This window comes from Neovison vison, chromosome 10 (genome assembly GCF_020171115.1).
Source record: "Neovison vison isolate M4711 chromosome 10, ASM_NN_V1, whole genome shotgun sequence".
NCBI lineage: Eukaryota > Metazoa > Chordata > Mammalia > Carnivora > Mustelidae > Neogale > Neogale vison.
Genome location: NC_058100.1, coordinates 51,704,315 through 51,723,823, shown reverse-complemented (window position 1 = coordinate 51,723,823; position 19,509 = coordinate 51,704,315). Strand labels below are relative to the sequence as shown.

Genomic DNA, 19,509 nt, shown 5'->3' with positions numbered 1-19,509 from the left:
GTACATTTGTAATTTAATTGTAAAAACAATTCTACAGAAGGAAACTATAATTCCAATAGATAAAGAAACAGATTATATGACTTAAGTATGTGCTAAGCATATTTATATATGTGTGTATACATATATATACACATACAATAAAAATATACTGACAAATACTACAGCTTTCTGTTAATTTTGTAGGAAGGTTACAATACTATATAACTATATACTTTTCACACATCCTTTTATCTGGGTCATTAGCCTCTACCTACAGTGTATTTTCTACATTGGCATGTAAGCATAATAATATAATGGTCATAATCTCGTCTCTTTGGAGTCAGTCCACGAAGTAAAATAAGCAGTGATTTAAACCTACTCAAAATGCCTCTAGATATCTAGAACCTGTACAATGAATACTCATCTGAAGATATGGTTTGCAAATACACAGCTGATAGACACTTAATGATCATCACATTCTAATCAAAGTCATCAAGATATAGCCTTAGGAAACAGAAATGTAATGAAAGCAATGTAAACAACACTGAAGTCTGTCCAGTTGTGTTTCAAAATTTTGAGATAACTACCAGAATTGTCAAAGTCGACAAAAAGTAGCAGTCTGCATAGAACCTGGAGGAAGAGATTAAAGGAAAAGAATTCCCCTATATAGGGGCATGGCTGAACCTACAGTGGAAGAGAAATTACTTTAGCTTGAGGCCCATACCCCCAGGAGTCAGCAACAAAACATGGTAATACTCCAGTTTGTAGTGTAAACTTTCCTCTAAGACTCAACCAGGATATAAATATTTTGGTTCAGTTACTAATTTCATGGTAAATAAATCAATGGGCATTCTGATGTATCAGCTTACTTTGTTCTCAATTTGATTACTGTGAGTCTGAGAAGGTTTCAGTAAACTGATAAAATTCCTAAACTTGTAAGTTTGGGGACTTGTGTCAAAAGACACAAGGTATTAGACTGGATAAAAAAGCAAAACCCATCAATATGCTGTCTTCAAGAGACTCATTTTAGACCCAAAAACACCTCCAGATTGAAAGTGAAAGGATAGAAAACCATTTACAACATGGGGGCTTAAGTGGGTAGGAAAAGAAGAAATGAAACAAGATGGGATTGGGAGGGAGACAAACCATAAGTGACTCTTAATCTCACAAAACAAACTGAGGGTTGCTGGGGGAAGGGGGGTTGGGCGAAGGGGGGTGGGGTTATGGACATTGGGGAGGGTATGTGCTTTGGTGAGTGCTGTGAAGTGTGTAAACCTGGCGATTCACAGACCTGTACCCCTGGGGATAAAAATATATGTTTATAAAAAATAAAATAATTATTTAAAAAAAACCATTTATCATGCTAATGGACATCAAAAAATCTGCAGCAACAATCCTTGTATCAGACAAATTAGATTTAAAACCAAAGACTGTAATAAGAGATGAGGAAGGACACTATATCATAATTAAAGGGTCTATCCAACAAGAAGATCTAACAATTATAAATATTTATGCCCCTAACATGGGAGCATAACATGGCTAAATGATATAAGCCAACTAATAACAAAATTAAAGAAACACATTGATAATAATACAGTAATAGGGGACTTCAACACCCCACTCACTACAATGGACAGATCACCTAAACAGAAGATCAAAAAGGAAACACGGACTTTGAATGACACACTGGACCAGAGGGACTTCACAGATATATTCAGAACATTCCATCCTAAAGCAACAGAATACACAATCTTCTCGAGTGCACATGGAACATTCTCCAGAACAGATTACACAGTGGGTCACAAATCAAGTCTCAACTGGTACCAAAAGACGGATATCATTCCCTGGCATATTTTCAGACCACAATGCTTTGAAACTGGAATTCAATCACGAGAGAAAATTTGTAAAGAATTCAAATACATGGAGGTTGAAGAGCAGCCTACCAAAGAATAAATGGATCAACCAAGAAATTACAATGCCAGACTTCAAGCTCTATATCGAAGCTGTAATCATTAAGACAGTATGGTACTGACACAAAAATAGACTTACAGATCGGTGGAAAAGAACAGAGAACCCAGAAATGGACCCTCAACTTTATGGTCAACTAATCTTAGACAAAGCCAAAAAGAACATCCAAAGGAAAAAAGACGGTCTCTTCAACAAATGGTGTTGGGAAAATTGTGTAGCCACATGCAGAAGAATGAAACTGGACCATTTCCTTACACCATACACAAAAACAGTCTCAAATGGATGGAAGACCTAAATGTGAGACAGGAATCCAACAAAATCCTAGAGGAGAACCCAGGCAGCAACCTCTCTGACCTGGGCCACAGCAACTTCTGGCTAGACATGTCTCCAAAGGCAAGGGAAACAAAGGCAAAAATGAACTACTGGGACCTCATCAAGATAAAAACTTTTGTACAGTAAAGGAAACAGTCGGCAAAATAAAAAAACAACCGGTAGAATGGAAGAAGATATTTGCAATTGTGTTATCAGATAAAAGGGTAGTATCCAAAATCTATAAAGAACTTACAAAACTCAAACCCCCAAAAAAATAATAATCCAGTTTTAAAAATGGGCAGAAGACATAAGACATTTCTCCAAAAAAGAATGGCCAACAGACACATGAAAAAATGCTCAACACTCAGTATCAGGGAAATACAAATCAAAAGTGCAATGAGATACCACCTTACAATAGTCAGAATGGCTAAAATTAACAAGGCAGGAAATGACAGATGTTGGTGAGGATGCAGAAGAAGGGGACCCTCTTACACTGCTGGTGGGCATGCAAGCTGGGGCAGCTTCTCTGGAAAGCAAATAGAGAGGTTCCTCAAAACGTTGAAAATAGAGCTAACCAGCAATTGCACTACTAGGTATCTACCACAAAGATACAAATGTAATTAATCTGGAGGGGCATATGCATCCCAATGTTTATAGCAGCAAATGTCCACAATAGCTTAACTATGGAAAGAGCCCAGATGTCCATCAACAGATGAATGGATAAAGAAGATGTGTGTGTATATGTGTCCATACACACACACACACACACACACACACACACTCACAATGGGATGTTATTCAGCCATCAAAAAAATGAAGTCCCGCCATTTGCAACAACATAGATGGAACTAGAGTGTATTATGCTAGGATCACAGGGGAAGGGAGTGTAAAAGAAAAGAAGACAAAATCAGAGAGGGAGACAAACCATAAAAGAAACTCTTAACTATAGGAAATAAACAGAGGGTTGCTGGAGGGGATGAGAGTGGGGGATGGGGTAACTGGGTGATGGGCCTTAGGAGGACAAGTGATCTAATTAGCACTGGGTGTTATATAAGACTGATGAATCACTGAACTCTACCTCTTAAACTAATAATATACTACATGTTAATTAACTGAATTTAAATTAAAAAAGAAAAATTAAGACCAAAGCTAGACATATCAAGATAAAATTACTAAACATATAACTTATAGAGGAGTATCTTAAATACTGTCAGAGAAAAAAGAAGACAGATGACCTACTAAGAAAAAGCAATACGCTGACAGCTAATTTCCCATTTCCAAGAGGACAGAAGATAATGAAATTTTATGTTCAGTGTGCTCAGGGAAAATAATTGTCAGCCTGGAACCCACACTGAGCTAATCAATTAAGAATGAAAGCAAAACATTGTGAGTCAGAAAGTAAGCATTTACCACTACTAGGTCTTCACTAAAAGAAAAACTCAAAAATTTGCTTCATGAAACAGGAAACTGAACCTAAAATAAAGAGTAGGATCAAGGAAGCATTGAAATTTCCAAACACCTAATAAATATCATGGGGCTAAAAACAAAAACTATTTTATGTAATAATAAATAGTCTGGGGAGTGGTTTAAAACAATGTGAAACTATAGTGTTAGAAAATAAGGATAAAGGGGCACCTGGGTGGCTCAGTGGATTAAAGCCTCTGCCTTCGGCTCAGGTTGTGATCCCAGGGTCTTGGGATCGAACCCCGCTATGGGCTCTCTGCTCAGCAGGGAGCCTGCTTCCTCCTTTCTCTCTGCCTGCTTCTCTGCCTACTTGTGATCTCTGTCTGTCAAATAAATAAAATCTTAAAAAAAAAAAAAAGAAAGAAAGGTATGATAAGGAAGACATGAGAGGGAGATCAGAAGTTAAGTGTTCTTAAGATCCTTGTTTTACTCGGGATCTGAATAATCCTGATTTTCTTGGTGGGGAAGGGTGCAAAGGGAGAGGGAGAGAGAGAAAATCCCAAGCAGACTCCATACCCAGTGGGAGCCCAACGCTTCATATTATGACCCTGAGATCATAACCTGAGCTAAAATCAAGAGTCAGATGCTTAATGACTGAGTGAGTCACCCAGGTGCCCCAATCCTGATAGTTTTAGACTTTATAAATCAAGTATGCATTTATTAGTGTAAGGGTATCAATAGAAATAGAAAATGGAAATAAAATGTGCAACTTCCCAATGAGTAGTGGGATAAAAGGAGTATTGGAGAAAACTAACATTACACCTTGTTCAAGCCAATAAAAGGCAAGCAAGGACAAAGGAAAATAAGACAAATACAAAAGGTAAAGTGACATTGCGCAGCCCCACACTGGTGCACCTCAGGCTGGCCCTTACTATGGATCTTTAAAGGAATTGTAGTTGCTGACCTTGTAGATGTTTGGGGAACACAGTTTTTGTTTAATAACATGAACACAAGCCAACATTTTAGTTCAATGATGAGTAAGAAGTCTCCCTTCATCTCAAATATCCATTTGTATAGTCCTCAGAAAGGTTTTTTTGTTGTTGTTGTTTTAGTTCTTTCATTCTGTGGGTTTATGTCTACAACCTATGAGTAAGCACTTCTGTGCTGTTTTCTTATAGTTTCTGTAACAATTGTTTATCCTTAGAGATCTCAACATTTGCAAATGTAGGGTGGTATTTCTGGATTAATAAACCTGTTTGAAACTTAAAAAATAAAATGATGGTATAAATAAGTCCAAATATACCAGTAATAATATTTATGTAAATAGATTTTATTTATTACCAATCAAAAATCAAGTGTAGCTTTATGTCATGTAAAAAAAAATGAAAGGAGGTGGGGGTGGGTAACTGGGGGAGGGACATTAAAAAGGGCATGTGAGGTACTGAACACGGAGTGTTACATGCAAGTGATGAGCCACTGAACTCTATCCCCAAAACTAATAATACATTATATGTTAACTAAATGGAATTTAAGTTAAAAAAATTTTTTTAATTACAGAAACAATGACCTAGAATGGTTGGAGATAAAGAGAAAATACTAGCAAAAAAGAAAATAGAGGGTTGGTCTGGCAGTAGTAACATATGACAAAATAAACCTGAAGGATAAAGTTATTAGAAGTAAAGGAGATCAATTCGCCAGGATGATATACCATAACATCACAATACTGAAAGCAAATGTTGAAAGCATTACTAAAAAATTGAAAAGCTTACAATTACAGTTGGAAAGTTCAACAAAAATCACAGAGCTGCTCAGACAACAATCAGTAACCATATACTAATATGAACATACAATGAACAAATTTAAGCGAAGGGACACAGAGAATGCTATACCTTAAGGAGAGCACGTGCTGTGAAGAGCACTGGGTGTTATACATAACTAATGAATCACTGAACACTACATCAAAAACTAATGATATGTTGGCTAACTGAACATAATAAGAAATTTTTCAAAAAAGAAATAGAGACAAAAACAGAAAGGAGTCACATGGCACTAATTTAAATGATGAACTCAGTTTTAGCCAGTTAGAGGACGGGCAGCAAGCTCACAACTGAACCGAGGAGAGAGTAAGACTGAAATAATGTTCATGAAGAGATTGGGAGTAGATGTGATCACAAAAGGAGAGCCTATGCAGAGGGGAGGGTGGTGGGGACAGGATCTAGGGGTGAGCTAGGAAACATGTTGCAAAAGCACAGAGTGTATCAAGAGTTCATAAAGTAACAACCGAATTTATCAGTAGGTCATAACTGTATTAGTCAATATTTACCTTTAATAGGCTTGGCAGGAAAACATGGTTTAAAGATGAAAACAGTAATAGTATTACCATAAAACCTTTTGCTGAAACCTCAGAAAGACCTATGGTGCCCTGGAGAATTTTTCAGACAGACAAATGGCCCTTTGGGGGTCTTAAGAGTGTGCCTCACAAATTCCGTTAGACAAGACTTCCAAAAATATTGACGGCATGGCCCTGAAGCAGTGGCAGGAACCCCAAATAGGGTTTAAGGGCACGTGTTTATTTCAAACAAATTTGTGGTTGTGATTTTTATCTATTGGAGTGAACCCGAGTAAGATTCACGGAAGACAGTGTTTTAGAGGAATGTTCTAGTACAAGTACCACTCCTTGGACTACATGGGCTAGAGATAATACAAAATGAAAAGAGGTTTCGGACTCTCCTACCTTTTATGAACAGGAGGCAGGCTGAGAAGGCTCCTCATTTGCAGCTTATGTTAAAAGTTCAGAGGCCAAAACCAAGAGCCCAGAGAACAGAGTCAACAACATCTGTAAATAATTTGCAGGCAGCAGGACTGAGCCCTGCCTAACGAAAGAAGCGGCAACACGTGCATAGCTCAATTCTAGAATTGCTAAGAATTCTGTGTGCCTCTTGTTCCCCCAGCCCCATTTTGAATAAGAAGTTATATAATACGTATCCTTGCCTGTTGTGATGTTATATGTTGGGAGATGGCGGCAACAAGTTAGTTGATAGTTGTCTCTTTAGTTCTCAAAAGAATGGTACCCAAGGAGTCACACCAAAGAAGCCTTGTCTCAACCAACCTGAACTTGATTTAAATGATAAGATCCTAGATTTTAAGCTTATTTCATAATGGGATGAAACATGGTGATCTTGAGAAGAGGGAATGAGTATATTTGGGTAGTTGAAGGGATGTAAACTGTTGTGTTCCAAAATGGCCACACAACAAGATCTCTTGTCCTTCTTACAATGTAATGCTGACATTCCTCCTTCTATCAATAGTGTCTACATTCCCTTCCCCTGGGTCTAGGCAGGTCTGTGACTATAGGGGTAACGACACTACAGGATTAAGGCAATATATCTTTCACCCAATATTTTTGGACACTCTTGGAAACCGGCCTTCAACGTATGAGGAAGTTGAAGTACATGGAGATGCTACAGTTGGTGTTCTGGGCAACACCCTGTAACAGCCAGCCTTTGAGAAAACACCAGACAACATCTGACTGAAACTATATAAGAAAACTGCTCTTGTCTTTTTTTTCTTTCTCTTTAGTCATACATTCATTAGCTTTTTAGTCAAGGTTCCCTCGATAAAGTCCTACTGTATCTTAGTTGAACTAAGAATAGTTTTCATGGGACGCCTGGGTGGCTCAGTTGGTTAAGCAGCTGCCTTCGGCTCAGGTCATGATCCCAGCGTCCTGGGATTGAGCCCCACATTGGGCTCCTTGCTCAGCAGGGAGCCTGCTTCTCCCTCTGCCTCTGCCTGCCTCTTTGTCTGCCTGTGCTTGCTCTCTACCCCCCCCTCTCTGATAAATAAATAAAATCTTTAAAAAAAAAAAAAGAATAGTTTTCATATCTCAGCATGTAGAGAAAAGAGAGATCAGTGGCTTTACTGGTGGTAGACAGATAGGTAGTGGCAGCAGGAACCAATCACCCTAGAGCCCAGATAAAACACGGACCTGAGGCAAAGTACAGACATCTATAAGGACCAGGTATATAAACAATGGTCCCGTCCCACAAGTCATTTCATCATAGAAGTATCTAAGTTCAAGAACTGGCAATACAAGGCACCTGGGTGGTTCAATTGACAATACATTTTTGAACATGGAATTCTATTTGAAGTGACTTTCGGGGTGCCTGGGTGGCTCAGTCAGTTAAGCCTTCGACTCTTGGTTTTGGCTCAGGTTATGACCTCAGAGTTGTGAGACTGAGCACCGCATCCGGCTCAACGCGGAGTCTGCTTAAGATTCTCTTTCTTCCTCCCCACTCTCCCACTCACACAATCTCATTCTCTAAAATAAAATTGGTAAAAATCTTTAAAATGACTTTCAATAGAAAGTTGAAAATGCATGGGTATGAAAAGTATGTTGGCTCAAGTTATAATACAATTATCTCTCTGCAACTTCTCTGGAAATCTATACATTTACGAAAAGAACTAATTCCTCGTTAAGGTATTGAAAATAAGTTGTATTTTGTTTTGCTTTGAGGACAAATGGCTGCCCTAAGCTTAAAAATGTAAAGCAAAAATAACAATTAAAGCTTCATTGAATGCAACATACTGAAGAATGCCTCTTTCTGCACAGAAAATACTGAAAAGTCACAGTTAATCATGTATTGTGTTCCTATGGTACAAAGGGCACCAGGATACAAGATATTTACAAAATGCATTAAAAACCCTCTTCTTTGCGCCTCCAGATATGCCCATCATCTCCCTTTTTCTCTTCTAGTCCTTCCAACAGTATTAGGATATATATTAAAATTTTGTTTGAAATAGCTAAAGTCACTTCTGTTTTCCTGACTAAGCAATGACTGAAGCAGTACTTTCTACCAGGAGAAGAGTTATTTAGTTCAGTAACAGAGAAACCATTACTGCTTACTCCCCTTGATTCTTGAATCCTACATATTCTAAGGGGAAAACAGCCTTGAACTTCACCACTGCTATGGTAAATAAAATGCTTATAGGTCACTCCAGTGTTTTGCAAAGCCAGATCCTTAGCGTATGATAAAGACAATAAATTCCATGTAGCCATAGCTGCGCTTTCACTATACAATTAGTTTCTTAGTTGAATGGCATACCAAGGCAGTGGCCAAGATACCCTTAAATCAATAGAAAGAGTTGCTGGCAGAATCACTACTATGAGGAAAAGCAAAGCCATACCCAAAAGAATTCTATTCTTGGTGAGGACAAATCACTATCACTAAATGACTTACTGATCTCCAAGGGAATGGTGCTTTATTGAATGCTTAGCATTTGTTTCTGCTGGTGAAAGTTTGGGCTCTCAGCACAGGTAGTAGCCAGAGCAGCCTTCATGAGCTGAAGTCCCACTTTTGAGCTCATCTTATAGAAGCAGTCATTGTCCCTTTGTATATGAGCTCACTGACCAAACACTCGGGTGGCTGGGGAGAGACTGACATCTACGGGACAGCTGGTCTTGCCCATCTGATCAGAGCCTTCCTCTGCATGGGGGAGCCTCTGATGTGTATTTACACGGGACACAAACACCCTCCCACACAGTACCCATACCAAGATGCCCAACTATATACCTCTTCTCCAGACACCTGTGTCTGCAGACTTTCAATCTTGTTTTCTCCAAGTTTTTAAACAAACCAGTAGTTACTGTGTATCAGTCAAAGTGGATTGGATTTTCTCTGAGCATTTCTCCAACTACAGTGGAATTTTAGGTCGCTGGAATTAGCATGAACTCTGAGCCAGTATCTAGCAATCCCCTACAAGGTTGTAATATTCACTTCTTTATAGCAGTCACCCTAGTAAATGAATGCAAATCCTTTTGAAGAAGGCTGATGGGTACATTCTTTACACTATTTTATGCTCCACTAGTGTACCAAAGTACTCGCACTTTTTAATCTATATAATCAAAAGGGTTTAAAATAAGATCTGCATAAATTGCCATCTTTAATATAGAAAATATAATTTTGATGATTTTCATAACTTGTCTTAGCTCAACAATTAAGTTGGGGAAATATATTTGGCTACATGCTGTCAAAAAGTAAATTAGCTTAAGTTGGCAAAAAGAAAGATTAACTGGAAAATTTACAACCTAGAGTTTCGGTTATATTATTATTAAGGCTAAGTATATGTTGATTCTAGGAGGTTTATTATGCCTCATTAATAGGAACTGGCAGGTCAAAATGTTAGATAATTCCAGGGTCTTCTGATATACAATAAATATTTATTGAGGGATGCCTGGGTGGCTCAGTTGGTTAAGAACCTGGCTTCGGCTCCCATCATGATCCCAGTCCTGGAATCAAGTCCCAAATCGGGCTCCTTGCTCAGCAGGGAGCCTGTTTCTCCCTCTTCCGGCTGCTCCTACTGCTTGTGTTCTCTCTCTTTAAAGAGAAGATAAGTATTTATTGATTGTCTTCTATGTAGAAAACACTGTCCTGAGGTACACTCAAATCTTTTATATTATTAAGTAGCCTTGAGGATATTGATTGCATCACTTCTTAAAATAAGCAGATGTTTGGCCTACCACCATGTGAGAAGATCTTTAGAGGCACAAGAGGATATTTCTCAAAAGAGATGGGAATAATAGAGTCTCTAAACGTTTTGTACAACTACTCTGTGAGAAGGAATCAGAACTGATCATCTGGCTTTATTGTATATATTTACTCTTTAAGTTAAAATTACTATAAAAGCCCTTATTCAGCACCTTTAATTTCCCCTATTTCATTTATCTTACTAATGTTCAACCCCACTGGTTTAGTCAATTTACTCCATCTGCTTCACTGAAAAAGGTAGTTTTAACTGTTTTTAGCATTTCTTAACATAAGACTTAAATAGCAGGGAATTTTAATCAAATATCAAATCAATAAATAAGAAATAACCACCTATAAACAAAAGGCAAATTTAAAAGAATATTGATTATAAATAAAAACAACTACATAAACAAACTAAAATATTTGTAATCTTCAAGAAGTAGCCTTTACATTTATTTTTTTTTTTTTAAAGATTTTATTTATTTATTTGACAGACAGAGATCACAAGTAGGCAGAGAGGCAGGCAGAGAGAGAGAGGAAGGGAAACAGGCTCCCTGCTGAGCAGAAAGCCCGAAGCGGGGCTCCATCCCAGGACCCTGAGATCATGACCTGAGCCGAAGGCAGGGGCTTAACCCACTGAGCCACCCAGGCACCCCAAGAAGTAGCCTTTACATTTAACTGCTTAATTCTCCTGTGATCAAAGGGTTTACAACGGAAATATTTAACTCTCTCACCCAAACCTGGATTTTATTGATTAGAAGAAGGGAACACCAACACTTAAAAATGCTTCAGGGATGGAAGGAGTAATTATGACATCAACCCACTGATATTCAGAATAAAAATAAAGGTCCCTATGTCATATTCTTGAATTGTAAGTCCTGGGAAGCATAGATAAGAGCTTCACATATGTAAAAATCTAATTATTCTAAAAATTAAGTCTTGAGCAATCTGTCACGCTCAGTAGTATTAAAGAGCCAGGTTAAATGAACAGCAGCTAATGCTGGGTAATTCAGTCAGATTTATATTATGTGGATGTCTCATATTTTGTCAGCAAATGTAAATTTTATTATGTATTATATATAACATTTGCTATAAATGTTGTTAGAGCAGTGTTTATCAAGCTGCAATATAGGTATCATAAAAAGTTTTATTAAATAACCATCTGTTATGTAGTTTTGGTTTTTTTTTTTTTTTTGGTTTTGTTTTGTTTTGTTTTTTTGAGAGAGCACACAGGGGGAGGGGCAGACAGAGAGGCTAGAAAGAGAATATTAAGGAGGCTCCACGCCCAGCACAGTGCCCAACCTGGGGCTCAATCTTATGACCCTGAACAATGACCTGAGCCAAAATCAAGGGTCCCATAGTTAACTGACTGAGCCACCCAAGTGACCCCATTACCTATGTCTTATATAAGAAATATTTGCTTATATTCGCTGAATTCCAATCCCTCCCATTAGCTCCTATCTTTCCTTCTAGCCATGTGGGCAAATTACTGAGGGTTCCATCATCTGTTCTAGAGATAAATACCTTTATATTATCTCCTCTATCTCCTCCTTCCAGTTGTTCTCCTTCCTCCTGACTTTCTTGTTCTTTACCCTTCCTTAGCTTACACTCCTATCACTTTTAAAACCTTGACATTGCCTATTCATTGAATGTCGTAACATAGTACTATTAGTAGTATTTAGCCCTAAAGAAGTTTCCCTTCCCTACAAAGACCATAAAAAAACTCATTCAATACTTTTCTCCCCCATTTATTATGTATAGTTGTGATCTGGGCATAGACCTAGATATACAAAAGTAGGCAAACAAAAGTAGGCTAAGTTTCTCCCATAAAGCTGTTCAAATCTCAGGGAGCTGATTAGGAAAAAAATTAGAAGAAAGTTGGTACAAAATGATGGCATGGAGGGTGAAGCAAGTAGGTCCTTTCATTTTTAATTCATAGGTTGTATTATTTTCTCTTATTCAACATAGCAACTGATACTTTTGGTTCTGAACAGGACAAGGGGTACGCAAAGAGTCTGATAAAGAGGTCCAGTGATACCTGGGGGAGTTGTGCAAACTCCAGGGGGGTGGTGTGGGGATGTACAGTCCAATGATCTAAGGGTAGAAAGGCCAAGCCTCAAAGAAAGTAGGTCAGAGCTAACCATGAACAAACTTCTCCACCCTAGATAGGGACAATTTTTTTATCGACAGCTGAACTACTTGCATACTGCAATGAGTTGAGATGCTGAAAAGCCACTTCCGTTTTTATAATCTATACGTGTCTCTAACTGGAACCTGTTTCAGTGATTACCTTGATCTGTAAAACAGCCTAAACACTGTTGTCCTTGTGTCAACTGAAGGATGACCTTTTCTAAATACCCTTTCTAAAACACCTCAAGAGGCCAGCTAGCAAAACATGCACCATGAAGTTAACAAAATATTCCTGCAAATGCAAACTCCACCTTCTTTGAAGTGACTAAATCACTAGCAGATCTGAAAAGCTGTGATTATAGGATTCCTTTTTACAGGAATCATGTATGGTTATACCAGTACTTGTTTTGCTCTTAGGTTAACATGCCATAAGACAGCAATGGGAAGATTCATTTTTAGAGGCTTAATAAGATAAAAATACATGTAAATGACACACCAAAAAAAAAAAAATCCTAAACTTCATGACTATTACTGTGCTTTAGAAAAACAGCTCTACAAGGAGCCTGGGTGACTCAGTTGTTATGTGTCTGCCTTCAGCTCACATCAGGATCCCAGGATCCTGGGATCGAGCCCCACATCCAGCTCCCTGCTCAGCAAGAAGCCTTCTTCTCCCTCTCCCACTTCCCCTGCTTGTGTTCCCTCTCTCCTTGTCTCTCTCTCTGTCAAATAAATAATAATATCTTTTAAAAAAAAAAAAAAGAAAGAAAAACAGTTCTACAAAGTATTTCAAACCAAAGCTACAGGACTGTAACAGAGATTACTGAAGTTTTGAAGATCACCTGGGTGGCTCAGTGGGTTGGAGCCTCTGCCTTCGGCTCGGGTCATGATCCCGGAGTCCTGGGATCGGGCCCCGCGTCGGGCTCTCTGCTCGGCGGGGAGCCTGCTTCCTCCTCTCTCTCTCTGCCTGCCTCTCTGCCTACTTGTGGTCTCTCTCTGTCAAATAAATAAATAAAATCTTTAAAAAAAAAAAAAGATCATTAAGGCATTTAAAGATAAAAATTGGGTGCCTGGGTGGCTCAGTGGGTTAAGCCGCTGCCTTCGGCTCGGGTCATGATCTCAGGGTTCTGGGATCGAGTCCCGTGTCGGGTTCTTTGCTCAGCAGGGAGCCTACTTCCCTCTACCTCTCTCTCTGCCTGCCTCTCTGTCTACTTGTGATCTCTCTCTGTCAAATAAATAAATAAAATCTTTAAAAAAAAAAAGATGATAAAAATTAATCATCTTCCCTTTCCTAAATCTAAGCACAAGTCTCATTTTCCAAAATCATATTCTATGATGACGCATGAACCCACCCAGAATATGACCAAGTCCAATGCATCAGTTAACACTCAATTAATCCTCATTTAAAAGCAACCAAAGCAAATATGACAGCTAGAAAGAAAATGTTACTTAAACAAGAGATACCCTTACATATAAAAACATACCCCCTTCTAAAATGTGGCAAGTTACTTACAAGGAATAGTAATTCCCTCTCCCACCTCTGCATATGATTCAAAATATGAAACTCAGAAAACATTCATTATTTCAAATTTCATCTAAAGCGACCTGAGCAAGGAATCTGGAGTTCATTAAAGTAACACAGAAGTAGAGTTTCACATGTTAAATCAAGTGTTAAGATGAATGTGCCCATTTAGGCATGATCTACTTACATTTTTAGATTCAAAATGCTTCTATTTTTCTGTTTTTTAAAAATAATTTCAAGTTTGTTTCATAACGATGAAACACACAAACACAATTACAAAATTTAGGCAGAGTGCAATTTCCTACGTTCACTCTTCACTCCTTCCCTGCTTCCACACCGGGCAGCTCATCATCTACTTCAGAGACACAAAAACCTCCGTAAAACATTGTCATTGTTGTTTTGAGTATTAGCTTTCAAGTGAATCTACACACCACATTTACAGTATGCGTTGGAGTTGGATTATATGACCTATTTACTTAACTCTGTAGAGATGCCAATTGAAACACAGATATGTAACATTTTTTATTACTGAACAAGCAGAACTTCTCTTCAGAATTTGTCACATGACTCCCCAATTAATTTTTTACTCCAAATGAACCTTTGTAGTCTTTAATTACTAAGCAAAAAGGTTTTTGTGATCAGAGTAACCTGATGATGTTTACTAAAGTATAAAACGAGACTAAATAGGACAAATCTAAATAAAAAACAAAACACCACCACCAACAACAACAACAACAAAACCTTAATGCACTTTTGTCTACATGGAAAGAGTACGGACTCTGGTTCTCCAGTGATCAGATAAAGAGGCCATTAACAAAAGTGCTCAGATTACTCCTATATACACAAAAAGCAGAGATGAGAAAGAGAAAAGTAATTTCTAAACCAAGAGCAAATATATTAAGTTCCCTCTCCCACCCAGGAAGAAGTGTGTAGAAAGTATAACCATCAGCAATATTCCCAACTCTTTTTCAACTTTTGCAAACTCAGGTATTCTGCTCCCAATTGTATAACTGTGTGGACAACTGCTCCACCAACGTTTTCTACCCTGATTTATCAGTCATGTTTAAACATTTCAACATTTCAAATTTAACATTATCAGCTTTAAGGAGAAAACAAAGACTAACACTTATGTTGCAGACTACAAAGTATTTCCACATACATTATCTCATTCTGCTAAGAAGATATCAGGATTCTCATTTCATAAGGAAAGAGACCAGCTTAAAAAGTGGAGGTAACAGGTCTAAAGTCAAAGGGATAAGTCTGGAACTAGAAGCCCAAACTCTTAGTTTAATAAACACATTTTCATATACTTCTTTAATGAAAAGACTGGGTTAACAGGTCACCTTGTTATTGATTCCCAATGTACACATGATCTGCTATGATAAAAACAAGAGTTGAGCTATATATCTCAAAATCAAATGAAACTGTTCCAGTTTAACAAGTATCAGAAAATGCTAATGATATGCAGTCGCTACAAAGTTGGGTGTATTTTCCAATGTTTAAAAAATTTAAAAATCTACCCATAGTTAGCCATCCAAAAAAAATTTAACTGAGTTGACCATGACTGTTTCTTAAAAGATTTTAAGACTACATACACACTTGACAAAATAACATAATTATTAACTACTATTACATTTTGATTTAAATGCCTATTGTCTGAAGGGCTTCAAAAAGAAAAACCTTGCGATGTTAGTAATTTCCTGTAGATTAATGAATGCTGAAATGAGCAACTTTTTTTATTCACAATGCCCTCTACTGGTGGCAAAGTAGTTCTAATATATTTATTATAGGAATTTGAATTTGTTTCCTTACTGTAGTCCCCCACCACCTGCATATAAATCCTCTGGAATGCTTGTTAAAAATACAATTTCCCTCCCTCTATGAAATATCTACAGATACTGTGATTTCACTACAACTAGAACTCTGCATTTTTAACAAGTTCCCCCAACAAGTAACTAACTGGTTTGGCTAATTATATCAACACCTGACTTTCAAAGCACAGTAACTTTGTGAAAAACTCTGGAAAGGTATTATTGTATTACGTTTATATTATTATATTATATATAATATATATATACTATATTATTATATAAGGTTTCCAGATGAATACCAAGGCTCAAGACAATTTATATGGCCCCAGGTTAACATGCAAAAAAGTAACAGGGCCGCTAATATTTTCTTATTTCTTGAGGTGCTGTGTCCTTAGAGGAAAGAATCACAAAATTCTATCAGCCTTAAAATTCAAATATTTATTTCTTAAATACAGCTTATGGAAGCAGTACATGCTTTTCCACTCTGGCTTGACATGACAGCAGTGGTGCTCAGCCTATGATGAGTTTCGGGTTCAGGAGGGTATGGCAGGTATTTGAGAATTTGGATTTGTATCACGTTCCGGGTGAAGATGAGGATGTCAATTCCGTGACTACACTTTGAATACCACTGGTTAAGAATACTGTCTAGTGGTTCTCAACCTTGACTACACATTAGGATCACCTGCTGGAGGCTTAAAAATCTGTTAGCCAGGTACACACTTAGACCAATTACATCAGAGTCTCTGGCATGGGGCATCCAGACACCTATATGTTTCAAGCTCCTGAAATTAAAAAGGTTTATAAAACCCATCAATACGTAAATGGGCATACAGTGATTTTCCAAGAGCATGGTGTAGTGTGCAGTATCTCCACAACTTTTTGGATCACACTTCTGTGCAGGGACATAATTAACAGGCCTAAACGTGTGCAATGCTAGCCTATGGGATAAAGTAGAAATTGCTTTGAGTGGCCTACAAGACATTCACCACCAACCTCATCTATTGCCAAACACTTCTTCCCTCCACTACATATTTTCCTATTAGAATATTAACAATTCCATTGCAATTATCTGTTGTAATGTGACTGTTTACACTCTTTCTACAAACAACCTCTTTGAAGTCAGAGATTGAATCTAATTTGGATTCCCCAAAGGCTTGTATGAGTAACAATACAGATTGCTAGCCCTACTTTCTGGTGAAAAGGTTGTGTCAAGAATGGCTTTAATGCAACCTAGAATGTGAAAATAGATAACTAAAATTTAAAAATTGACTATTTCTCCCTCATAAAGCTACTCTTCTTTAGTATTCCCTTATTATTTCCACTGAGAGATGATAAATTTCACTTGCCTTGGGATCTGCCACATTTTCAATTCATTAGCAACTTAAGAACACCAAAAAGCTATTCTAAGAATCATTTAGCCAACTGTGATCCAAAAAGGAGTAAGAGTAAAAAGAGTGTGTGTGTTAGCAATGAGATGAAGTTTCCAAAAACCCTTAAAAGAAAAAGGGAAAAAAAGCTTAAAAATTACTGTTTCAAAAATCCAAGTTTTTAAAGTTTGAACATAATCAAATCAAATCAAATCAGTTTTATTTCTTTGGTTTTTGATTTTTAATTTATAAGGAACAATAGTCTTCTGTGAGCAAGCTGCATATTTAACTCAGGTCAAGCAATTTTGGTATGTATTCAAAAATTTGCAAGATTAAGTACAGTATTCTTTATTGTCACAAAAGAAAACATCGGACTTTATTCTATAAAGGTGATGTCTGGTTCACTCTACAGCTCTCTGGCTCTACAGTTTCTATGCGCTCCACAAATATTTAAAATAATCACATACGTATAAGTCTCAAAGCATTATAAGACTATGCTGCTTCACAGACTTTTTCGGTCTGCAGACCTATGAGACTGTATTTGAGGAAATCAATCCTGTTAACAAATATTAACATGTATTTGTTTTTAAAGGGTAGTGATACTTACCTACACATATATTTATTCAACAAGGAATTACTGAGTGCCCATTTTTTGCCAGGCATTGTTTTCGGAGCTAAAGTTGCACAATAATGAAAATAAGGTTCTTTATGAAGCTTACAACCTGGTATATTTTTTCTACAAAGGAAAAACTAGGAATATTCTAGCGGTCCAGACTCTAAATAGGGATTCTTTACGAGGAGAGAGAAAAAGTAAGCCTAAAAGTCCTTAGTTTATAAAATTTTTTGGAAGGCTCCCAGAACCTCTGAAAAGGCCCATAAACCTGGAAGAAAAAGTAATAAATGAAATTTTAAAATTAATTAGTGTTTACCTCTGTATTCCTTCAAGAATATCTTTCACAGCTGCCATTAACTTTTGAAGAGATACATATGCTTCTTCAAAGGATGCTATTTTTGAAGAAGTCAAAGCTGCATTTGAGCCCAATCTTTGAAATACATCCATGCTAAAATAGAGAAAAAGAAAAGATACTCATATACATGCACATTTATGGTAATTCAAGCATTTCCATTTCTAATATATAAAATGAGGTAATATTTGTAACTCCTTCCTCATAATCCTGATTGATTTAAATTAGAAATAAGACACTATGACTTGTGAATGTCCAGGCTACCATTCATGCAAAGGATCCAGAGTAAAAACTATGTTCGTCTAATCTAAAGTAATACTTACAAGCTGTGGGAATAATGTTTCTTATCAAGAGACCATAAGACACAGAATACTGTTAATCTGCATTCACATCAATCCATAAATACTAACAGTACTCCCGTACATAAGGATGAAGAAAAAAAAAGACATCAGATACACATGTTTCCTGAAACTAGAAGTTTTAAATATCCATACACCTTACTCTGGTAATTCCAATTTTAGAAATCTAGCACATTAATAATAACTTGCAACTGGTCAACAATTAGTAATCACCTACACGTGCCATGATGTAAAAAGTGTTAAGTAAATAGTGAATTAGCCACCTGATGAAATACCAAAGAACCACTAAAATAATGCTTACGCCATCTATAAGATAGAAAAATAAAGGTATACAAAATTTATTTAGAGACCATAACCACCACCATATAAAAAAATCAAAATATATGCTGTACTGGATTGATGAGTATGCCCCTGAAATTCACGTTCACCCAGAATGTGACTTTATTTGAAATGGGATCTTTGTAGAACTTCCCAAAACAATCAACCCTGAAGACAGACACCTGGATTTCAGACTTTACAGTTTCCAGAACCGTGAATGAATAAATCTCTGTTACTTTAAACCACCTAGTTTGTGGTAATGTGCTATAGCAGCCCTAGAAAACTAATAACCATGCTTTAAAATACAGCTGGGTATACATGAGAATAACCATGTTAACTACTGGTTATCTTCCGGTAGTAGCATTCAGGGAAGTTTCTTCCAAAGCATTTTTTAAAATAATTATGGTGGAAAAAAAAAAACCATAAAATTCCCATTTTAACATTTTAAAGTGTACAATTCTGTGGCATTTGATATATTCACAATGTCTACAACCATCACCACTATCTACTCATAGAACATCTTTACCGTGCCAAAAGGAAACCCTGTATTCATTAAGCACTCACCATTCCTCCCTCTCTGCAGTCCCTGGTAACCACTAATTATTTTCTATTTCTATAGATTTACTTGTTGGGGATATTTAATATAAATGAAATCATATGCCATGTGACCTTTTGTGTCTGGCTTCCTTCACTTAGCATGTTTCTGAATTCATTCACACCATATTGTGTACGGATACTTCCTTATAGCTGTGTAACATTCCATTTTATGGATATACCCATTTTATGAGACACATTTCGTGTATCCACTCATCTGCTGATGCACATAGGACTGTTTCCACTTTAGCTATTGTAA

At 37.1% G+C, this 19,509-nt stretch overlaps 1 protein-coding gene across 3 annotated transcripts in view; it reads right to left on the bottom strand.

The window, feature by feature from the left end:
• Positions 1–19,509, bottom strand: part of SWT1 (SWT1 RNA endoribonuclease homolog) — a 112,304-nt gene that overhangs the window by 35,225 nt on the left and 57,570 nt on the right. For all 3 annotated transcript variants that reach the window (XR_006386647.1, XM_044267290.1, XM_044267291.1), the window contains exon 16: positions 17,944–18,075. Coding sequence is in view for 2 of the 3 variants with exons in the window: in XM_044267290.1 (XP_044123225.1) it covers positions 17,944–18,075 (132 nt within the window). In the remaining variant the exon portion in view is untranslated. The remainder of the gene's footprint in view (positions 1–17,943; positions 18,076–19,509) is intronic.